Here is a 25,450-nt window from a genome sequence, read left to right as displayed (position 1 = left end):
CCTGTTTTACATGATAACATTTTCAAGAGAAAATGGAAAACGTTCGCAGCGTCTGTTCACATGACAATGGCGCTCAGAACCACTAAAACACATGATGTGTTGTCAAACTGGTAAATAGCGAGAAATAAAAGGCACAGAAAGCACAAAAAACAAGGGAACATGACCTCAAAAAAAAAAAAAAAGATGCAACACAAATGAAAAAGCAATACAACACAAGGTTCAAAAACTTAAGTGTATTTATCACAAGTCACATCGCAATCATAACCAGCCAATGCAACAGTTGCAACATTCAATCATTGAAACACAAAACAAAGAATCAAGCCATAAATGAAGACTGATTGCACGCAGACACACTGAGAATAAACAAAATACAAAAGTGATTTAATGTTTGATTCTGACTTTTTGCATCTACATACCTCTGTTAACAATTAGTATTATATAAGCATTACTAGAGACAGGAGCAACTCCCAAGACCCAAAGATAACTTTGCTTCTAGATGATGATCCACTGGCTGAACAGGCACGGATCATCATCTCCGCTGCCTTAATTAAATGCAGATGAAAGTTCCTCATTGTATGTAAATAAAGCGCAAATTTCAGCTCATACACAGGAAAAGACATGAGGAAGTAAGTTTACTTGGTATAAATATTATTAATAATGATTGCGGAGGCTACATTCAGTCTGTCTCGAGGGATCTGATTGATAAACGGAGACAGTTTGGGCTGTGAAAACCATCAAACAGAGCTAAATGAGCTTTAACTAGGGAAGCCATTACGTGGGATGTGTAAGTTCGTGGAGCGGTGAGAAATTGACACATTAATGGAGACAAAATAATCACCTGACAGATCAGTTTCTCTCCCGTTCTGAGCTGTAACTAATATTATGCTAAAAATATAAGGAGATCAAGGATGGTGCTGTCGACAGCTGTAAAAGCAGGGGATGAAAGAGGACAGCGTCTTGTTTCCTGGCGATCGTTGCCTCTTTCTGCTCACTTCTTTTTTCGTCACGCACACTCAGGATATGCTTATTAGACGTTAACGTTTTCCAGCACAAACGATGGCAGGACGTGCTGCGATAGGGCAATTTATGCAAAACTTTGTAAAAAGTGATGAAAGGTGCAAGTAAAGAATAACAATAAGTAACAGTGCAAATCTTAATAAAAATAATAATAGAAATCTAAAATATAGGAATTAACACTTTACGTACAACATAAATCCTAAAATATAAAAGGAACTATAATATATACAAATATTACAAATATGTTTACACAGATGAAAAATGATGTGTCTTCACCTGAAATGTCAAGTAAACTGATTCTAAATATCCTCCTTTGGGATCGGGGAATATCAAGTTATCAGATGCTAAATGAATCATCCCCTCCTATCATAATGATCTTACATAACCGCCTCTCTCCTTTCTCCTCTCATTAGCTGTGGTGTTGGCTGACAACGCTGGAGAACAGATGTCGCCTTCCAGATGCGTACAGTGCAACTGCTGACGGTGACATCCGTCAGGGCCCGCTCGAGCGCGGCCGATTTGTTTACAGCCTTTGGGGTCGCGGCGAGAAACCCCGACAAATCAGCCGCGTGAGAAACGCTGCATCCTGAGGCGCATGTGGGGGGGGGGGAACTGTGGCTCAAACCCAAACAGAGAAGCACTCAGACTGTCATGTTTGATCCAGACGAGCAGCGTCATCCTGTCACTAATATAATAAATATGAGTTTCCAGCCTTTTAATTACATCCAATTACATGCAGGGGGTGGAATCAGTGCAGTATCAGGATTTTGGTAGAAGATTTAACAGCTGCGTTCCTTCCAGGAGTGATATTAGATGCTGTGATTGGAGGAGACAGCTTCGCCACGAGAGAAGACAAAACCCACCTCGTTAATGCTTCAGCCGAACAGATTCCTCACATCTCTGAGCTGTGATCGTTCTCTTCACTACCTCAATGCAAAATAAAGTACAGTATATAATGTTCTCTTATTGGCTCCCCCGAGGAGCCGCCGATGTTCCTGCTGTCACAACGCTGCTGTGAAAAGAAAAAAAAAAAAAAAAAAAAAAAAAAAACGCCGGCGTTTGGAACGACTGTAACGGCAGCGACGTGCGCACGCCGTCACCGATCAGAGAAAAACGAGGCTCGTGGTTCCAGGTAATTGGGTGGCGATTGAAGCATATGGAACAGATTCTAGAACACCAAGGACACAATGCACACAACACGACGTTTGCAGCCGGGAGTGCGGCTCAATGCCTTTAATTGTTGCTCTGAAGCTGAGAGCAGAACCGTTCATGTAAAAGCTCACTAGCACTAATTAAAACTTCCATAAGTAAACAAGAACAGTTTGCACTCTGGGGGTGGATCTGTGTTTCTATTGTATTCTGAGGTGTTGTGATCATCTCGTGTTTAATCTGCCTTGTTGTTCAACAGTTGACCTTGGTTCTCTGTATCTTGGTATTGATTCATGTCTTTTCAATTACCTTCTGAATCCTTTCTTTTGTACAATCGCAATCATAACTCCATCATCCTTGTGTCAGTGCTGTTCTTATCAGTCCTTATCACACGACTGCTCTCTTGTATTTGTATGAAACCTTTTTGCTTTTCATCCAAATCTGAATGCCAGCCATTGTTCAGTGGGAGGAAGATGCTCTACAATCCGAAAACTACCAGGACAGAGAGACAGCAGCTTTCAAGCGGTTTTAAATTATCCCAGTTCACACATTGAACGAAGAGGAGACGTCTGATATATAGCAGTAGAAGCAGGTTTCACAAAAGTGGGATGGACATGACATCAAACTGACATTCATGCTCCAAAAACCAAAACCAGTCATTCTTCAGCGAGAACGAAGTGTTCGGTAACGGCAGAAATGTACTTACTGCTGATCCACTTGGCGTTGGGGTCATGGACCTTGAAGTCTTTTCTGAAGAGGTCTCCAACCGTCACCTTGCCCTTCAGATCCAGACGGTTATCCTCTCCTGTGGAGAAGATCAACCACGTCGTCAACCAAACAGGGAATGCAGGCTCAAACTGAAGCGTCTAATTACCAAATGCTTTTGATAAGAGTGAAGAAGTGCTTCAAATGATCAGTGCTGAAAACAACTCAGAGGCACAAAAAGTAGCCGGGTGACTTTGCAAGAAGGTTAAGAGCAATAAACAAGACCAACATAACGAGAACTCAATGAAAAGCGAGCGTCTGAGTGGGAGAGAGACCGGAGTCCTTCGGCCGCTGCCGTCTGAGTGGGCAGCTTGAGTTCATCAAATCCACCTGAGCTCTTTCAGCAACAGTTCAGACAATGTCAGGGCAAGATGGCGTCTGAAAAAAATGATGTAAAGCAGCGGGAAAACTAACATCGCAACAGAGAGAGAGAAAAACATGAAGCAGTCAATGCAAAGAAATCCATTACAGAGCAAAACACTAACTTCACATGATGGGAAAGAGATGCAACTCAACATGATCAGGAAGAGGGGGGCAAAATATAGATATTTCTCTAGAGAAAAACACAAACACTTTCAGTTTTTATTATCATATTTAAAGGTTCCTACATTTCCTGATTGTATACACTAGGGAAGACAACAACAAAACAGCCTTTGATAATGGTTGATGACTGCATCTGTACAGTTAGATTATATAATCGCTGTCACCAGAACTAGCTGGTGTAGCAGTGAGACCTTAAAAAAGACATCACAAAGAAAATCTTGTATGAAATGAAATATTGATGCAGATGATTGCTTTTATCTTTCAACTGAAAGAGATAAACAGCTTGTCTTATTATACGATAATGTCATAATGAAAGAGATGAACGCAGGAGTTTGTGACAATAGAACCGTTCAGAACAAACCCTTTGATCACGCTTGAAGCTTTTACCTGCACAAACCTCGGCAGTGTTTCATTTATTCAAGGCACGTGTGCTTGTGTGTAATTGGAATTGGGAATGTTATGGCTTCAGAATTGGGAAAAATGCATGTGGACGCCATCAAATTGGAAAATTCCCAAGAGGAAAATGACACATTTCCCACAATGCCTGTGTGCATCTACACAGAAAATCATGCTTTTGATGTTGCACTGTGTAATGAAACATCCTTTCTGCAGCTAAAACGAAAATGGGTGGACTTCAATGGGCTGACAGCTGTAGTTTATTCCAAAACAAATAAAAAAAATCAAGGATTTCACATCAGATAATGATGAAAGTGAGATAGTTAACTCGTTTGCCATTTACCAATAAATAAAAGGAATGATGTTCACATTAAAAAACAATTATTTCATTAGTGTTTCACTTCAAATGTGTGAAGAAAACACAAAGTCTTGCAGATAAGTGACTTCTTGTTGTCTGTTTCTTGATGTTTCCTTTCTCAAGTGGGATTTTCCCAACTGGTAACTTCCTGAGTCCCCAGTTCTATAAACATGAAGCCTTTGGAGAAAAGATGAAACAGAACAAAACTATATTTTAAAAGGTCTGACAACAAATATTGCGACATTTTTTTTTTCTTGCATGTGATTTGCCACTTTCAAAAGGATAAATAGCTTATATGAGGCAGAAAAATACAGATATTTCATTAAAAGAAACAGTGCATCGACTCTCCCCGGAGCTTTTGAATAGAGATGTGCTGTTTAGGACCAGACGTGCATATTTACAGCAGATGCCTCGTGTAATTTATTTCCGCTTAATTTCATCCATCAGCGCTCATCATATCATCTCCTGCTCGATAATATGTCTCATTTCACCTCCGTAAACATGACAGGTAGGATAAAATGTAAAAAAAAAAAAGAAAATAAAAAGAAGTAGATTCATATTTGCTGTTTGGATTTTACACATTGGACTGCATGTTGAACTTGTGACGCTTAATCTCTCTATCTGTGTGTGTGTGTTCATGCTGTGGCAGCCTTCTAGGAGGAAGTAACAGTGTGTTTTTCCCCCCTTTTCATCACTGCATTAGTCCTCAAGCTGTCGGTGGCAGAGGAAAATAAAATACCTTCATAATGTTCAGCATGCTGGGATAAAAGCTGTGCAAGAGGCTGCAGACAGTAATTGCAGAAAGGATGGGGGAAAAAAAGTCAATGACAAAACACAAGATATTTTTTTCAAAATATCACCTTTTAAGTAAAAAAAAGTGAAGAGAAACCAGTGTTTCTTCTGGAAATTTCCAGGAATGAGGAGCATAGCGGGAAAGAAGTGTCCATAAAACCCCCAAAACAACACAAACTGCTTGGCTTGAGATTTTTTTCTTTATGTTGAGAGGGAAGGAAACCTTGACAGTTTAACAGTTAAAAGCATTTCAGTGGCCGTGAAATACAACCGTGAGTAAAAAATAATAGGTACCTCGCTCAGACAACGCTTTTCCACTTTTCTAAATGTGGCTGGGGGGGATGATTTTATGTCTCGGCTGTACAGAATCTGCTGCTCTACAGATGTGTTCATGTTATAGAGACAGTAAACGGAGTGATATGAGTGCTGTTATTGCAATCCAACTGTAGCTGCTGAGCCGATGAAAACAGCCCAGGGTTTATGCTGGGGCTGTATCATGTTTTTTAGTGTGATGTTGATTGAAAGAGGTAGATAATAATATTAGCTAACTAAATATTACCTTTAGCGCAAATAATCCGCATTCATAACAGATACATGTGGCGCAATGTTAAGTTGAGCAAAGAAAGAAAAAAATATACACAGTAAATCGAAGAAATAAGACAAAACATGTCGTGAACATATCAGCAACTTAATAGCTGGAATAGTGGCCCTTTTGTCTTGATAACTACTGGAAAGTCTTTGATTTAATGGGTATATCAGTGAAGACAAAGCCCTCTAGTGGTTATATAGCGCAACTGCGATAGAAAAAGATCACAAATCTCCGACGTCACATGTAACCGGTTACACGTCGGTTGGAAGTCCCACTTGCACGTACAGAAAACATTGTAAACACTGACACCCCCAGTTTGCAGAATGTTCTCCATTGAAAATGGGAAACTTTAATGGCGTTCACGCAATGGCCCTGGAAGTCACAGGAAACACAACTTTTAGAAAACGCGTCGACGCTTGTCTCCCTGGAAACAGGGGAAAATGCAGCTTTTCATCAATGCTACCACGTCGTGGAAATGGGGGCAAAAAGCAACTTTTCTGTTATGGCATTGCTCTCAATGCAGGTGTATGTATTTTTTTTTTTTTAATGAAAACAACCAAAAGCACCAACTCGCCACCTGTCATGCTAACTACATCATTTTCAGCATTCCTGTGTAAACAGAGATTGTTTTTAAAATGTTGTAGTGTAAACCTGAAATGTTTCTGAAATGAAAACGTTGCGTTTTCACTTGAAACGTCGTGTAATTACGGCCTCACGCTGAAAACGGACAAGATTCAGGACGGCACGTACACACTTGCATGTGCCCGTGGAGTGGAAAGTCAATGAGACACAGCTGACAATCAGGAAAGACATCAAGATAAATGATGTAAAGGAAGAATCAGTACAGAAGAACGCAATGAAATACAGGAAAATAATCCAATCATGGAAGCAGAAAGGCTTAAATCAAAACACCAGGACCGCAGCAGATTTTCAGGTTCATTGGAGAGTCTATGAATCCTTTGATGATCTGGTGCCCTTCAGCCAATGTCAGCAGGGAGTGACTCCCCCTCCCCACAACCCCATCAAGCAGGTAAATCTAACAGATGAATAGATTTCAGGGGACTGTCAAACAAAGCACCTGACAATTCAAAAAGCTCGTCACATTTTTCACTGAACTCATATTTTATGAGCGAATGATCTAAAACATCTTACCAACAGCAGATTTCCTGACTGGAGATCATGTACATATGAGGTCTCAAAGCTGTACATCATAGATTTTTTTTCCCCCTCCCCTCCTTCGCTGCGTTATAAATAATGTAGACACTTGACATATCGGCGCACGGCTGTCACTGAAGGATGAGATTGCTCTTCTGTTGCTTTTCTGACATATAACCTCGGACTGGTGTGATCAGGTGCAGTCTTTCAGTTCTCACATCAATCCACAAGCTGCCATTAAAGAGCTTTTTTTTTTTTTTAATTTTAAAGCTATGTGATGATGTTCACGAGACAAGAGGATCAAGCCGTGCCTTATTTTATCAGCTTCTGTCTGAACCTCTATCTTTAGCAGTTGTGCCACCTATAGCGGCGGCGCTCACAATAAAGCACGTCAGATTGGAATTACAGGATGTGAGAAAATGTCTCCTATACTGTTCATTGACACATCGCCGATACAGATTCTGTTACTGTACTAATTCTATCTGCAGCTCCATTGGTTCGCGTTTCATTTTCACGTACATGACATTTAACACAACGCAGCCGACGTGGCTCAGGCTCAAAATGACAGGTTCAGGAGGGGAAATTAAAGGGTGGGAATGACATTCGGCATGCAGGGAGTGAGGAGAGGTGGGATCTCTCCGCTGCAGGCAGACTGTACAGAACTGTATATAACTCAGAGAGAATCGACATCCCCTTCAAGAGATGAGTGTTACTGAGGGCACAAAAGCCGGAAAATTATGTTTGCTTGTTTTTAAGTAAGACAAATGCTGTGACTGGAGTAGAATCAGTAATTTAACCAGTTGGCACACAGCTTTGATCTGACAACAGTCTACAGTTAAAACAGGATGCAAAATCCAGTGATTATAGAACGGTGAGGACACTGCAGGAAGGACACATTTCCTCCATTCACACAGATTTCTTTGTTGTTTTTTAAGTTGATTTTCCCTACTTCAAAGGAGACAGAGTTGGATTGTTTTAGAAAAATTGAATTCAACCTGTTACCATGGCGATAGAGTTAAAGTGTTTTCAAAAAGTTCCATTTTATTGTTTCCATGGAGGAGTCCTTGGATTTTTTTCAAAAAGTTCCTCCATTTTCAAAAAGTTGCGTTTTCAGTGGCTCCAAGCACCGTCATGGTGTAAATGGACACCAAAACACACTTTTCAAATGTGACAATCACCCACACACACCACAGATGCCTCAAAGCTTCCCCTGGCACATATACTGTATATCAGGACTGAGGGAGAAAATGCAAATTCCACTGAGAAATGTCAAAGCTTGGAATCGAACCAGGGTTCCCCCATTGTGCAGCGGAAGAGCTAACAACTTGCACAAATTTTAGGCTATTGGAATCTTGTGTTCTATTTGTTTAAAATGTTGACTTAACACGAGAAAAAGAGGCGGGATGAGAAATAAAAATGGCAACAAGAAATTCTGAAAAAAATAATGAAACAAAAGTAAAAAGAAGACAAAACATCTTTTGTCCTATCAATGTCACCTTGGTTTGTGGTGTGTGTCCCTCCCATACACCCACTTCAGCCCAAATACTTTATATTCTGTTTTCCTTCCTTAAATCTCGCAAGTAAACAACTCCACATTTCTAGTTCTTCACTAATCAAAGCGGCTCTATATTGCAAGAACAAAACAATGACTTGCATCATTCTCCAAACTTGAATATCAGCTCTGTCTCTGTGTGTGCGTGTGTGTGTGTGTGTGTGTGTGTGTGTGTGTGTGTGTGTGTGTGTGTGTGTGTGTGTGTGTGTGTGTGTGTGGCATATTGTGCCTGACAGATGGACAGACGCCGACTGATCCTCAGTTCCTCCCTGATTTCATCACGGGGGACAAAAACACCTTTGAAGGCATCTGCTCGGTGCGTCGCTGGAGTTCGGAGCGTTATTATCAAAGTCACCAGACTGTGTGTCGGCCGCGGGGAAACGTAATCGTGCACATAAGTTGCCCCCCCCTCCCGTCAGATGGTGGGGTTTAGAGGGGGATAAATACTGAATTCATAATGACTGATGATTGTCATTTTTAAGGAGGCAGCGCAGTGATAAAGGTATACGAACAGATAGATTTTCATGCACGTGACTGTGCCTTAAAGGAAAATCCATTTCATGTAGTTAAGTATGGCTTTATCTCATCCTCGCAGAGTGCTGTGATCGTTGGCAGAAGTGTTGAATTTGTCAAAAAAAAAAAAAAAAAAAAAAGAAAGAAAGAGCGAGGGCTCCCCTCCCCGGCAGGGTCAGCTTAAATGAGCAGTTTATATGCAAATGTGGCGCAATCTCTTTTCAGTACAATGCAGTGACAGAGGGGAGTTTCGATCCAACACCGAACCTGGAATTAAAAACTCAAGTGCCTCGGTGTGATTAAGTCAACCGGCAGTCCTGACGGGGAAATGAAAGCCAATCCAATTTTATGATGTTTTGGGTTTTTTGCGAAGTGACACAAAATAAAATTAGCTATTCAACACCTGGATTGAAATCCTGAGACATTATCCTGAACTTGACTTCGAAAACTGGCGATGCAAACCTGTATTTCATTCAGAATCCTTAATAAGTTCCACTTTGTATTCTGCTTTGTCTAAATTCTGGCTGCGGATCGCCGGGGCTGATTACCGATGACTATGGGCTGAGATGGAGTGCACCATGGACCAATCAGCAGTGCCTGCCTCTGGCAAGGCGCAAAGATTGCTCTCATAGCCGGGACTCTTTCAGGGTCAACATTTTATTATTCAGACGCGAAAACTTTGCCAGATGGCTAGTCCCGCACCATTTGGAGTAGCACCACAAAAAACACATCAAAACGTGTCTAAATTCCAGGAATGGTGCGCTATAATTTTTTCTCGGTGTTCTGGTGAGCAATATCTGAGAAAATGATCAAAATCCGGCAATTTTTTCCCATGTATTTCGGATGAGAGACACCCACAAAACATACAGAAAAATCATCCCCGAACAATTCCATTATGCCTCGCCATAGTTTCACGTACAGACATCATTAAAATGTCAAAACGTAGGCATTTTTGTCCTCTATCTAGATGTAAAAACCTCATTTCAATATCTTCTACCAAATTTAAACAGTGAGCTTTAAAGTTTAGCAAGCATTTCAGCCATTTTTGGATTTTATAATGGGTGTGTATTGGAGATTAAAAAAAAAAAAAATCTTCTTTCGTCCCCACAGCCCCATTTCTGGTTGAATCTTGGATAATAATACATCAAAACGTAGGTATTTTCCTTGTGATTCTCACCATTCTTTCATTTGATCTCTATCTCAGGCGGTTCTCTCTGCAGATGCATTTGTTTGAGGAGAGTGCAGAATTTTCTGCCATCCGCTCCAACTGATTTTGGGGATAGATTTTCTCGCCCGTATCCAAAAGTTCACACATTTTCACAAACTCGCCGTGGCTATATGGATGATCCTACATATATGAAAATCTGCAGGACAAGTCCATGAAAGGCTTCTGACACTCACAGTAAGAACACATGTTTCTATTTCACCTGTGGGTTCTCGAGAAATCACATTTTTTCAGCCACACAAACTGGATGAAAAAAATGATGATTCATTTTGACAACAACTGTTATTGTGTAAAAAAACAATCCGATATTTTAATAATTTTTCCAAAACTTGGAAAAAATCTACTTGAATTTATTCCAGTTTTAATTGAGGATAGTTTTTTGACACTTCGTTGAAAGTACAAATCACAAAAATCTCAGTTTTGACATTTCTTGTTCTTTCATAGAGTGATGGTTCCCTGTGGTGCACCTCTAAAACGGCTTTGAATCCCCTTTCTTCATATTGGGTATCTTCGTCTGTCAAACATGAAAAGGCGAGACCAAAAACCATGACAGTCTCCAAAGTCTCCTGATTCTAGAGAGAGAGTCTTTCTTTTGGTTATCGTTACACATGTGCAAATCAAACTTTGACAACCAGAGAGCAGGCAAATCCTGGACACCCTCTGCGATCGCTTTCACGCCGCCCCACAAGGTCCCAGATTCAATTCTGGAATTCATCATTTTAGAAAGAGGATAGATTGAACTGTCTTTCAGTAGAAACAGGCAAACCTCAGAGTCTTTGCCATCACATCGACAGTACTTTGGCTGTTAGATCAGAAGGAAAATGCTCCATAATGAACTCCATTTACCATGTTGTTTGCCTCATTGAAGAATTGTTGGATTGTGACACAAGCCCAATTTCACTCTCTTGCTACTGCTGGATAACCCTGCCTTATTGTCCCAAGTCCTCAGCTTATCTTGTTACAGTCTAAAATCACTCCAGTCATTTCATTATCTGAGGTGTTTCTGCCACTGTGTTTATTTCTTGTTTTCCGAAAACGTTCCAATATGATTCGTGCAGTTGTGCTCTGAGACTAACGGTATATATGATTGGACTGGTGATTCACTGTGAGCTCAACTCGGTGCACATGACTCTAAAAACCAATGGGAATCCTAAAATACATTCAGTTCCATCACCGAATGCAAATAAGCCACTGCTGCCATTAAAGCAGAGCTCTTTGTTATTGTAATCTGAGCGTCGCAGTAATCTCCACGACTCAAATTAACGCAGCGTGTCTTCCTCCCACGGCCTCGGCGAGCTGTCACTCCGTCAGTCAGCCCGACATCCCTCGGCGTGAGGAAACGCCGAGCGGCCTGACCCAGTTGCTCAGAACACGGCAACCTCTCAGCAATCCGGAGCGATCGGTTACAGCAGATGCAGCCTGTCAGGAGGAGAACCCAACAAAGCGGCTGTCAGGTGAGGTTAGAAACTCGGCCGCCTCGTCTGGAAGGGCAGCATCCGTCAGGTAAAAAAAAAAAACCCTCCTAACCGAGTGAAAACAAAACACCGTCCCATAACTCCTCACATGCACCGCATCGCTCTGCAAAGAGTCGAGACCCTTTTCTGTTTCTTTTTCACAAAAATGTTTCTCCTTGAAGTTTAATTAAGAGCAAAATAAATTGTTCTGAATGACTGGGTTTAGTATTTTAATAGGAAAAGCCTCCCCAAAGCACTTAAAGTGTGCTACAAAATGTTTGTGATGTAGTATGTTCTCCTTGGGCTCATTTGCACTGCTGAAAAAAAATCCACCTCCTATACAAAGACGTCTGTAATTAAATTCTAAAAGTCCTATTTTCTTGAAAAAAGTGTAAAAACCTCCCTATCTGCGAGGTTGTTGTTTGAAGCTGAGTTTTTCTTTGTTCTGGTGCAATAATTAGCAAAGACTTCCAACTGCATTAAATAGATTTCGAGATTTAATGGATACTGTTTAATCTGTTGTAAACACACTGACTGACAGAACATCTGCACCACAAGTAGTGTGCATTAAAAAAAAACAAACAAAAAAAAACATGCAGTCAAAAGTCCACCTTCTGTACAACTTCATCCATCAAAGGCAGGGGTGTCAAACATGAAGCCCGTGGGCCAAATCCAGCCCACAAGAGGATCCAGTTAGGCCCTCCACCAAACTGTCACAATTTCAAAGAAAACATTGATTTTTCAGCAAATTTCTGAAGCGATGAGCAGAGATATGGGCGATGCTGCCAGGAAATCCAGCTGCCTGGTTGCTGTTGAACTATCCTGAAAGCCATGCTGTCAGGCTGAAGGCGTAAAAACATGCATAATGCAACAGTTACGGGAGGAGGAAGTACAGATCGGACCGGCCTTCAGCGGAGGTGCCGCTGTTAGTTCCCTGCTTTTCTTAAGGCTGATTTCCCACAACTTTTATCTCAGACTTTACAGCAGTGACAATTTCGTTGAGGATCACGACGATGGAAAATATTCGACAATGGATCTCTTTAACGGACGAAAACCTAACAAAAACCAAATGAAGAAGGAGACTGTGACCAAATAAAACATTCCGTGCCTTTACACGGGGACTTTTCATTCCTGTATAAATCCAAATGAAGACTCTAAAAATGACCATGTAAACGCCTGAAAACTTTATTCAGAGTTCAGTTAGATTTTTTTTTTTCAGAATTCAGAATTTTTCACATTCGCTCAGCTCGCTGGAGCGCCGTCAATAACAGCGGAACAAAACACCCACGCTCCTCTAATGAGTTACAGTTTGAGTTTTAAGGTCGTCACATCGTACTCAAAATTTCCAGTCTCACTTTTGTTTGTTTTACAGCAATACACACTTATTCTTCCAGACATTAATGCTCGTTGTATTGATGCATTCTAAGCATATTTTTAATTATACATGTGATAAACTTAATTAATCTTAATCCATGTGTTTACATGGGAATTTTTATTCCTGCAAAAATCTGAATAAAGCCTAATTTTGCTCAAAAATGACCATGTCAACAACTGAAAACTTTGTTCAGAAATTAAATTTGAATCCAAATAGACCGTCCGGTTTATTCTCCCATGGACGCAGAATTTTATGCAAATGAGGTGACTTCATTTCATGGTCGTTCTGCGCCGTGAGGACGCAATATTCCAAGATGGCGGATCGTTTATTTAATGGCAATTTTAGAAGATTTGCATATAATGAAGCGGGCGGATGGATGGGCACAGAACAACCCGGACATTTTCAAAGCTTTAGCGTCAAAGTTAATCAAGTAAGAAAGACGAGAAAAACACTGTTTACTTCCTGGAGACGTCGGTACGTCACGGCCGCCCCCTGTGCAATCAGAACGCTTCACAGAACCCCTGGTCTTCATTTTTCCTATTTAAACACCAAGCTCATGAATATAATCCTTAAGTACTTAATTCAGAATAAACAAATTCCAAATGAAATTCCTTGTGGCAGTCACTTCTTCCTGTCATTACGATACTGTGGCTGCGGTCCGGCTGGTGGACGTCTTTGTTTCGCCGCGTCCGAATGTCAAAGCGGTCGAGACACTGGAACCCAAATCGCTCCCAAACGGAGGTGGGACACCGTGAATGGCGGCCACTGTCATTCCTGTGCGATGTGTGCGTGCGACTAACAGAGTGAAGCAATTTGAAAGCGCTGGAGCTGACAGGACGCGCTATAGAGTGAAGTCCACTTACCGAGGCGTTTGATTGCTAACGGGGAACGTGAGCTGGGTTCAAACTGTCGGCAGACGAGCGAGTTTCAGCCCGCTGGTGATGTGTTGCTGAAATGGTGTTCTTAGCCGTCGTACTTATGAAGCATTTGCAGGCATCAAGACGTTCATCTGAAGAGGAATTCCTCCACCGATAGAGCTAAGGAGCACATCAAACGGCAGCTCAACCCACACTGTGTGAAATATAATACACTCGCTCTTCTACAGTTATTAGCTAGTGTGACACCTTTGTTGTTCCTGTATATGTATTTTCACCTCAATTGAAAAAAGTGTCTATATAAGTAGGATTTTCCAGTATTTTTGTTATCCCGTCTGCTCCTTTTCTTATTTTAGATAGATAGCAAATGCAAGTATGTAATTTAACAGCAATGGCCTTCAGAATGCCAAGACCCCCAGTCCATATTCTCCTGGGACTTTAGAGTCACCTGTGATTTCAATCCAACTCCATTTGTACATAGGAATATCCGTGTACTTGCCAATTATCACAGAATACTATAATTTATTATTATCCAAGAGTTCCTTATTTTTCTTTTTATCCTGCTCAGCACATTTCTCATATCTTTCGGTGTTTCTGTCATTTCTATGGATATGGACACCGTTTTCAAAATTTTGCCATGTAAGCGACAAACTTCCTTGAAATAAAATCAAAGTGTCTTCATTTCAAACATCAGGTAAACGGGTCTTTAAGCTGTACGTGTGCGTGAAGTTGTCCACTTGTGTGTTCACCCTGTGATGGACTGATGACCACATTTATGGTTGTGAATCTAGAAGGAGTCAGATTTTACAGCAGAATGGTGCTTGATCACATAGATCCATCTCTACATCAGAGTTCCTCAAAGTGAAGATGATCGAGGTGCTCCATGACTGGCCAGCCCAGGCACCAAACACGAACATCACCGAGCATGTCCGGATAGAATGAAAGAGGAAGCATGGAAGATGAATCCAAAGAATCTTGATCTCCAGGAAGCATGTCGACTACTTTCTTTGCCATTCCTGATGACTTCCTCAAATTGTATGAATCACTGTTGAACCGCATGGATGCTGTCCTTCAGGCTGGAAGTCATACAAGATATTAAATATGGATCTCAGAGTACCATAGCTTAATTCACTGACGTTCAGCAACATAACTTGGTATTTGAGGAAAAGTATCTGTTCTGTTTTCACATGAATCTCTGCAGGCGACAAAACTTTTGTTTTGCCAAAATCTGACCTTTCTGTGTTCATTAGTCAATTTTTCTTGAGTGAAGCAAATTTATTTTAGTATATTAAACATAATTTGTGAGGGTTTTAGCGTTCATATGAGCCATTTCTAAAACCAATGGATCGATAAAAAGTCAGTTTATAAGCTGTTGTTTCTACAAAATGGACAAGTGACAAGACTTTTGTCAGGAACGGTAAGACAACTCAAAAATGGACAGATTTGATCGCACTTTCTTCCTTTTACCTATCATTTTGTCTTCTAGATATCACCACTGATTACAAAAATGCAGTATTAATTCAAAGACAGTCTGCTTCATCAAGGTAAAAAGAAATACTGTAATTGAATCTGATGTTTGATAAAAAGAGGATAAGTCCACGTGAATGTTCAAGCGTGCACAAGGCTGTAGAGAATCTCGATGTTCTCACCAACCTAATTTTCCCTTCTCTGCACACTCTCTCAATCGATGCCTGTGAAATGGGCATGAATGTCAGATTCTCTCTGTCTGAAAGTTGCAGAAATTGTCAGATGCAGCCTCATCAAAAAAAAAAAAAAAAAAAATCCAATGACAGAGACGTGGGGGGAGGAGGGGTGCTGCAGACACTCACTCGACCCATTGTCAAGCACCGCCAGGAGAATACTAATGCCTCTGCAAACACATGCCACTGCTGAGCAGGCTAAATGCTCCCAATAAGCAGGAATAAGCAGCAGGAGGAGCATCCAGGGCGCTGAGAGCCTCCAGGAAACTGGAACGAGGTTCGTTGGCTGATTCCAGTCTTCACATGTTTTTCTGCGAGACTCCCCAGCAAGCAACTCTCCACAAAAAACACAACTTATATATATATAACTGCAACTCTCAGGTATGCTTGATTACAGTTTGTTATTTTAGAGAAAATTTCAAACAACTGAATACAACAAAATCATGATGGGCATGATGGACCATTTTCTTAGTGAAGCTGCTTTAGGTTTCGATCTCATGATCTCAGTCATGCCAGTTGTGTTGATTAATCACCTTGCTACGTTCTCTTAGGTCTTGTTTCAAGTGAAAACTCATCATTTTTGGATGTTCATTACAGAAAAGTTGCACGCTTACATGGCAACGTCTTTAAAATGATGTCTGTTAAGCAGAACCACTAAGTGGGGCCTCAGCTCTTTCTTTGTAAGGATCTCAGTCTGTACAGCTAAAAGTATCAGATTTGTTCTCTCTGCTCCCTTCAGTCTGCACTGCATTGATTATTTTAGCTCTTTGCTGTTCAGTTCTTTTCGATCTTTGAGATTCCCTGACCTCACCCAGCGCAGGCAGATGGCCATCGTTCCGCTGCAGGCATCTTCCTGTTGGAAAAAAAACTATTAAATGCATGTCTTACTTCTTTGGTTGAAACTTCACTGAAACAGAAAACCCTTATAGCTACAGACCAAAAATACAGAAAAGCCCTGCTTGTTCCTTAAAACATCCCTGAAACAGAATCTCATCATTCAGCCGTTGCCTTATTGTGTGTAATGAAAACCCCAGCACAGATTTAAAGAATCGACCTTTCTAAGTTAACTCTCTCCACGTACAAAAACTTTATTTGACTTTGTGGAATCCAGGGACTCAATTAACAATTCACCTCAATTACGATAACCCCGGTAAAGAAGTAAAACAAACTATCTCTGCCCAAACAAACCACTGTCCTTGTGGAATGATTTATGGAGCGGTAACAACCCGAAGCTCGGCCCAGGTGCTCAGGACGCCTAATTAAACTGCATTTTCTGAGGCCGGGGCACTTTTTTAACATAGAAAGCCTCTAAAATACTTGTTTATTTGCCTTTTTTTTTTTCTTGGTGGAGTACCGGAGGTTAAAAAAGAACCAGGGCAGAGCAGTTCTGCTCGAGCACACAGAATCAGCACAGGGAGGGGGACAGATTAAGGCCGGGGTACAGGCTGGAGACGCCACCTGCCACCGGCCTGCGACTCCCGCTGGCCCGCCTTGTTTTGGAAACGGCGTGTAAAAACAGCTCGAGTCCATGCAAATTCAGCGCAAACACCCCGGGGACAGGAAACAAGCCGCAGCCAGGAGGTGACGAGATTTTTTACCTAAGAGGTTTATATCTCCAGGGTCCAAGAAATCATTTAACTTTTTTCACCAATTCAATTTTCTTTTTTAAATGTATTTGGATATGTAGCATTTAAAAAAAAAAAAGACCAATTTTCACCCGGAAAAAACTCAACCAAAAGACAGAACAGCCTTCAGGTAACACTGGCCGTGGTGTTTTGCAGTCAACAGTGTGTTCCTCAGCTCTTTAAACGTGGTTGGCTTACCAAAGCCCGTTTGATTTTTCTCCAAACCAAACTCCTGTTCTGAAAGTTCAGATTGGAGACTTGGTTACTAGGCAACGCGCTCGCAGTCATTTGGTGAAATTTGGCTAAGTAAGGATCCGTCCTGGTAACAATCGAAGCCTCAATCATGGAAATGATCGGTGTGAGGAAGAGGGACACAGGACACAGAGGGAATGGAATAAAATATAATACATTGATTTAATGGGAAAATCTGTATTTCCCATGAGATTCTGCCTTTATAGGTAAATATGTCCCTCTCTACTAATTTCTCTGTGATTAAAATTTTGTTTTAATTAAGATTCGTCTCGGCTCGTCTAAAGAAAAAGAAAAACACTCAGGAAACAGTGAGAGTTTTGCACAATTTTCAGTTAAACACTGTCCCTGGATTATATTGTGTGTATAAAGGGCAATTTAAAACCTTGAATCACAATCTTCAGCATCATTATTGGAGTTTAAAATGCTGCTGCCGTGTGAGGCGCTTTATTCTGGAGGTTAGCATTCAGCTTACTGCCACCGTTCAAGGTCAACATTAAGTTCTTGGATCCTTCATCTCCGATAAACTGAAGTGGAAGAGGATCTTGTGGGGTCATTTTGTCACGATGAGCTGCGTTGTTTTCTCAGTTTTCTCTAGTTTACAACATTTTAAGTGAAATTGAAAAACTTCAGTTGCGTTTTGGGTTTCTCTTTACATGGAAACAACGCTGAAAATGTCCAACCTCCATTTTCCTGTAAATGTACAACTTTTTGACAATGCTGATTCCATCTCCATGGAAAGGAGGGAAAACACAACTTTTCTGAAATACTGCTGCTACTACACTCATCACGGTCATAGTAAATAGCTCTTCTGCACTTGTGTGATGGACTATAACAACAATGGCCGCCTCCAGAGTGTCACGACTCCTGGGACTTGGATTCAAATCGGTGTCCAAACCAATGCCTTTGTATTCGCCATTGTTATATTTAAAGCATACTGTTCTTTGTGTGTGTGTGTGTGTGTGTGTGTGTGTGTGAAGTTTCATTACAAAAACGACGGACAGCAGCCACTCAAGCGTTTCAGACATGGTTCTCATGTCTTGCATACATGGCAGGACCCTGCATCTCTGAAGACAACATTCAAACCGCTTCAATATCGACGACATCGGGGAAAACACCACCTGCAATGTTCAGTGACAGAAAATCATGAACAAGGACACAGTGATGAGTGCCTTTCTAAGCGAATTACAGTGTGCGGGCGCACGCACGTGCACGCCTGCACTGAGTGCACGCCTGCACTGACAGTTGACTGATTTGACTCCGGCTGTGCATAAAACCATATCAAAGCACTTTATGAGCCTGAATGTACACAGATGGTCTGCTGATTAAACGCTAATCTAAACAGAAAAACCTGAAGGTCACTGTGAAACAAAGAGTCTGATGACTTAAAATAACTGAGGGAAGTCCGAAATGTGTGTGTCTTTGTGTGTGCGTGTGTGTGTGTGAAGAAAGACTAAGTGAAGGAGACACACGGGGAGTGTGTTTATGAAGCAGGCAGTGTGGCGTAAGCCCACTTCAATGAGGTTTCCTGACCTTCACTGAACGTGGCCGTTACGGCGCTGGCGCCCGTGCCGCCGTTAACTGAGACATTACCGCGGGTGACACTGAGGACGCCGCACGGGAGCCCGGACCACACGCGGGGACGGAAACGCAGACGCTTTCTCCGTTTGCGTCCAGATTGATTGCGAAACCTAATGGGCATGTCCGTGCATGATAATGGCTGTGTAAACAGAGCCCGTGTGTGTGTGTGTGTGTGTGTGTGTGTGTGTGTGTGTGTGTGTGTGGTGGGTGCAGTAGCGTGTGCAGCACGGCGGCCCCTCCCCTCCCGTGTACCTGGTGTCAACAGGATGACGGAGGTGACAATCAGCGAGCAGATGACCAGAATGACAAGGAGGGCGATCGCTATTCCCTTCCAGTTCCTCTGCGGAGGGTTGCTGCCCACCAGCTCCTGCACAGCCGGGGAGAGAGGAGAGGAGAGGAGGACGGTCAGTGAAAAACAGACAAATCAGAGGATGATTCACTGCGTGAAGATCACATTCAGAGGTTTCAATTCAGCTTTATTTATATAGCGCCAATTACAGCATAGTCATTTCTACACACTATTACAGAGAAAACCCAACAAATCCACATGAGCAAGCATCGGCAAAAAATTCCCTTTTAAAAGGAGGACGAAACCTTTGCAGAACCAGGCTGAGAGATGGAGGGTTTCTGCGTTTCCGGTTGGGGTGAGGAGATAGAGACAGAGCGAGAGAGAGAGATAGGACGGACAGATACATTTCTTGCATCAACAGAGAGTACAAGACGACAAGAGAAACAATGGTCAGCGACACGTAGTTATTAAACACTGCAAGACGGAAAGGAGAGAAGTGGAGCAGAACTGGGAGCTGGTTCCACACGGTCGGAGCCCGGGGTAAAGGAAACCGCTCGCACCCACTGGGTCCAGGCTGTCTCATTCCATCAAGGGATCAGCTGTTTTGACTGATGCCCATTTAGAAACTGTTTGCGCCCACTGAGTCCAGACTGTGTCATCCGATCAATGGATCAGTGGTTTCACGAGACAGGGACGAGGAAGCGTGAGAGGAAGAAAAAGAATCAGAGAGGGAACAAATGGCAGACTCATGGAAAATAAAGACAAGGAGTGTGTGTGCGTGTGTGCGTGTGTGTGTGTCAACAGTCAAGGACGAACGTGAGTCAGAGTCGCAGCCTCATGCTTCTCATACCAGCAGCAGCAGCAGGAAGAGGAGGAGGAGGAGGAGGGGGAGAATTCCTAATGAGCCGAGCATCAGCGGCCATCACGCGCAAAACGAATGTGACAGATAAAAATGGAGCCCAGGACGCGTCAGCGAATCGCACACCTGGCGAGAAGCCACGGCGTCGGAGAAATGACTCTGAGTTATGAGCAACCTCAAAGCTTTTTTCTCTTTTTTTTTTTTTTTTCCAAACTTCAAATCCATCCAGCAAAATCCGGGGAACAAATCAACTTTACTGAAGTTTAATATCGTTCGTGAATGAAAAGCGAAATCCGGAGAGTGAATGTGACTGGCGTGGAAGTGGGGAAATGAAGTGGGAACAACAGGAGCGGCGTCCCGGCCCCGATCCAATAATATGTGTGAATAATACCAAATACATTTGACATGCGGGGATGTGCAGCAGGTGGCCACGTTCAGCGAAAAATCAAATGAGTGCGAGATTTACCCGCTACATTACAGCAGCCGCTCGAGACGGTCCAGTCAGCAGCTACAGATTAGTTTGGACGTCCTCCAAACTTCACATCGGAAGCTGAAGTTAGTCCACTTTCACTTCTGTCAACAACGTCCCGCTGATTTCTACTACAAGCCTGAAAATAGCTTCTTGGAGTGACCCTCTTACACGTCCAGCCATTGTGAAAACATCCAGTAAATGCACTATCTGTTGTATTTTATCTCAAAATAGAGTATACTGCCAAAAGTATTTGCTCGCCTGCCAAGATGTTGCTGATGGTGCAGCTGCCTCAGGGAGGAGGAGAGACAGCAGCTCCACGGCTCTTTACGTGTCCAACAAAGGCGACAGGCTCCCCTCTTTGGAACAACTGCTTCTTGAAGGCATTTAACAGATTGCTCTCTATATTAGAGGAGCCAAGTCACAAGACAAATAGGATCATTTGAGAGTTTATAGCTGCAAAACGCAACAGATAAAAACCATCTATATGAGGCTTTAAAGCTAGGGTTGGCGATCTTGGAAAACTAGCATGAAGCACGAATGTAGCATCTCCCCAAGGCTCCGCCCAGCTCCCATCCCATTGGAGGAGCTCCCGTTGGGAGCGGAGACGCGGAGACGTTCGTGGCGCGTGCGTCGCTTCCGTGTCCAGTGCGTTCCTGGCGTAACCTGTCCTCAGCGCTTCGTTTCTTCGTTTTTCTTTATTTGCACTACACCAAGTTATGGCGCACTCACCGGTAAGTAAACCCCCAAAACATTCTTCTCCGCCATTCTGCAACGACGCTCCGTCCTTCTACGCGCGCACTGAACCAGGGTCAGTGCACGCCATTGACATGTACGCGCAAGGGGCAAGTCGAACGGCGAAGGGATTTGATTGGTTTAAAAAAAGGTGTCCTGTCAAGACTATTGGTTGCTGTTTTTCCCGTTTTACTCCTGCTGTAGATAGCGGATATTTTCCAAACTACTTTAAGAACACGCTATGAATTGCTTCCCATTGGGTCATAAAGATCATTTTAACCAGTATTTAAAAAAATGTATCTCATTCAGATCGCCAACCCTAGCTTTAATTTGAAGTTCCGAACTGGATCTCAACATGGGAACTAGGGGTGTCAACGTTTACAATTTTTCTACACGTGTAACCAGGACTTGTAACCGACGTGTAACCGGTTACACGTGACGTCAGAGATTTGTGCTCTTTTTCTATCGCAGTCGTGCTATATAACCACTAGAGGGCTCTGTCTCCATTGAAATACAGCACCTCATAATCCCATTAAATCAAAGCCATTCCAGTAGTTATCAGACAAAAATGCTTATTCCATCATCAACCATCGACACCGGCTGCATGTCGAGGGCCGCTGTTTCACCTGTTAAGTTTCTGATATGTTCACGGAGTGTTTTGTCACATTTCTTCAATTTGTTGTAGATAAAGTCTCTCATGCTAGCATGTGAACTGCTAGCGGGAGCAAAAAAGAGCGAGCAGCGCTCGCTCACTAGCGGTAGCGCTGATGCTGATCTGAAACTTTCAGGCAACATAATCACCCAAAAAACATTACATATATTGGTGAAAACAGAATGAGGAGGAGGAAAATGACGGTTATTGATTTTTCTTAATGGTTATGATTTGGTATCCGTGTAACCGTTTACATGTATAGACGTTGACACCCCTAGCGGGAACTGGATTTCTAAACTACATTCTCCTCCATGTGCTCCATACACTCTACTGACACCTCTCTATTCAAAACTTTCATTTTAAATAAAGACAAGTAGCAGCAGTATCCTGCAGCTTTCAGCACGTCTGAATGACATGTTTTTTTTTTATTTCACAGTAATTCAATAACAAGCGATTGTGCTCTCTCTGCCTGCTGTCTTTCAGAGCTCAATGAAATAAATGATTTGTAACCAATGCCTTTTTGGAGGTCTGCTGGGTTTTATATTATCTATACTGCTGTGAAGGATCGTTTAGATCGCATCGCCAACCTTTCAGTGAGAGTTTCCACTCGCATAAAAAACAACTGGAACGCATACGGTTTGGTAAATTCACTCACTCACGTACGATTATGAAGAGAACTAATAATAGGTTTGTAATGACAGTGGATTTGGAATAAATGCAAATGCAAATATTGTGTTTTTGTTTTGAGATTTGTTTGTTATTTCTTGATTTTTCAGTTGATTTTTCACACAATTTTCACGGATTAATTGTACATTTCTTCTATATTAAAAATCCTGTCTTTATAAATCTGCAGAACATGAACGGAAAACGCAAGAAAACAGATTTTATAGCAGTCCAGTCTTTTTTCTCTCTTAATGTATTTATTTCACATTTTGATGTTGTAATAACTTTCTATTACATACACGTTTCAGTCTGCTGATGCTTCAAAAATACATTTTTGGTAATGCGCCCCCTATTCTGCCTCCACTAAGATATTAATGTCGAGCTTGGTTTGAGATCACAGAGACATTAAGTTGATTTTCCATCGTCTCAGTACATTTAAACCACTTTGTGAGTGTGTATGAGCTGGAGATGGATTCGATATCACCCTATCCAATGTCAGCTAGCAGAGCAGGGAGGTAATTCCACCCGGCGTTAGGCGAAGGTCTGGATATATGGTCTGTAGGTGGTGCAGACAATTAAACAAAGTGGATGAAAAAGCGGAAATTTAACACAACAAAAGTCTAAAGCAATAACAGTAATTATTATATAATCAGAATTTTTCATTCTGCATGAGCCAGAGCAAGATGGTGGTGAATCAGAGGCACTTTAACCAAACACAGTCCACAGATAAACATATATAATTGGCTCAGTGTGTGACTTTTATTACCAAACAGGCCTGAATGAACAACTGGCACACTGACAAACCAGCACCCACAAAACAAAACAAAACAAAACAAAAAAAAAAACAACCAAGAGGGACTCTGCAGAGGGGGTCCAAAGCCCAAACTGCTGCTGAGGATTAATAAGTTCTTAATTAGTTTATGGAGGATAAAAAGAGTGTGTGTGCTTCGGGGACCTGTGGCTGCGCCGTTAATGAATACACACCGAGGCTTTAATGAAGCTGAATGACTCGAGCTAAGAGGTAAACCTTTTAGCGACCCCGCTTTCACCTTAATTGAAAAGAAAGGGAGAGAGAGAGAGAGAAAAAAAAAACAGGACATTATTAGCTTGCAAATAAAAAGCAATCAGGAATCTGCACAGTGATGACCGTTACACACAGGAAGCAGCCCGCAAGCTGATTGGTCGAATTCCAGCAACAAGAAACGATACATTGGGCACTGGCTTAGATTTAATGTGTAGAGTAACTGTGTACATGCAGCACACTAATAATAATGAAAGGAAACTGTTTCTAAGAGATTAAAATAAGAAAAAAAAAATACCAGTAAAAATGATTGATGACTCATGAGGAACTTTTGAAAAACTCATTTGTTTTCACCACAAACTTCCAATGTAAATTATTATTTTGTCAGCAAATGTAAACATAGAAGTCTCTGGGATGTCATCATAATATGCTGCTATTTATCATGTTTGCTTTACATTATCTAACTCTATCTAACTAACACTATCTAACTTATTTACATCCAATCCACGGCGTCAAATCTCTGCCATTAATCGTGCAAGCGTATTCCTCTGATTGCAGTGTATTTTACCCAACGGTACGCCGTGGCTGGAAAGTTCTGCGTGCTCGGTGCGCTCAGGAAGGCGCTCGCTGTAAAATTCTGCGCTTTCTAGCAGAAAGCCGTCACCTCTGAGCCTGGTTCTGCAAAGGTTTTTCCTTTCCTCAGTCGCCTATGGTTGCTCATGTGGATCTATTGGGTTTTCTCTGTGAAAGTGTCTAGAAATGACTATGCTGTAATTGGCGCTGTATAAATAAAGCTGAAGTGAATTGAACCTATTTTTTTTTTTCCTGCAGAACTAAAACTGTGAGATTTCATGATCGTGGCCTGAATCTCACTGCTAATTGTTGCGACTGAGTGGGACTTACAAAATGAAAACACTGACAAAAAAACAAATAAATAAAGTAAAAATGCCTTTATAGAGCACAGCCAGTCACACACAATGATGGGACGGAATGCCAACACGACCCAGTGCTCAATCTGCACGACGCACACTAAGAAGAAACGACAAAATCCTCCTGCATTGCTGAGCAATAACAGTTCATTATGTGCTTTATGCAAATGACGTCTCACTGTAAACAACACAATCTAAAGCCCGGCTGGGATTCCATCACTGCATCTCAATTCCAACAGCCTTATCTGAGCGTGTGTGTGTATTTTGAGAAATCCAGACTGCAGGGCACCGCGAACCAAAGTGGAACGACTCCCACATGATTCACGCTGTGTAGGAAAAGAGATTTAGTCAAGGTAAAAAGGTCCCGTGCAATTCTGCTATCTGTTGCAGAAGACTCGGCGCAGCGGCCGGGAGAAGTATCAAATGTCTCGGTGTGTCTTCGACCACTCGAGAACTCATTTCCAGGAGGAGGGAAAAAAAAATAGCTGAAATTCAAATTCCCTCAACCTCTTCTGAGTGTGGTGGGAGGAAAGCTTCATCAGAATTAGTGCCCTTTAGACTCCGGCAGTCAGATTCAGACAGTCTGTGTTTGCAGATCCGCGGCCGTCTGGAAGAAGCAGGAGGCAGAGAAGTTTGGAGGAGTTTTTTTTTTTTTTTTTTTTTTTTTTTAACACGAATAACATTTAAACATAGAACCAGGCTGTAAGCTAAAGAAATAAACTCAAAACATTGTATAACAAAACAGCAACAAGAGAATCTAAGTAAGTTTGTCTTTTTTTTCATGTTAAAAAAAAATGGAGTGAGAGGAAGTGGAAACCTATCTAGTCCCATCTGAGTAATCAACTTAAAATGTCTGCCTACAAAGACTTTTAATGATTAGCAGCAATAATCACAGCATAACAGAAACAACCAATAGCATA

The 25,450-nt window shown here is 41.8% G+C and overlaps 1 protein-coding gene across 3 annotated transcripts in view; it reads right to left on the bottom strand.

Moving 5' to 3' along the window:
- Window positions 1-25,450, bottom strand: part of LOC115394511 (dipeptidyl aminopeptidase-like protein 6) — a 191,574-nt gene that overhangs the window by 68,755 nt on the left and 97,369 nt on the right. For all 3 annotated transcript variants that reach the window (XM_030099837.1, XM_030099838.1, XM_030099839.1), the window contains exons 2-3: window positions 19,166-19,280; window positions 2,873-2,971 (exon numbers count right to left, since the gene is read on the bottom strand). In XM_030099837.1, coding sequence (XP_029955697.1) covers window positions 2,873-2,971; window positions 19,166-19,280 — 214 coding nt within the window. The remainder of the gene's footprint in view (window positions 1-2,872; window positions 2,972-19,165; window positions 19,281-25,450) is intronic.

This window comes from Salarias fasciatus, chromosome 9 (genome assembly GCF_902148845.1).
Source record: "Salarias fasciatus chromosome 9, fSalaFa1.1, whole genome shotgun sequence".
Taxonomy (NCBI): domain Eukaryota; kingdom Metazoa; phylum Chordata; class Actinopteri; order Blenniiformes; family Blenniidae; genus Salarias; species Salarias fasciatus.
Note: the sequence above shows the minus strand (reverse complement) of the source record. Positions and strands in the feature narration are given on the sequence as shown.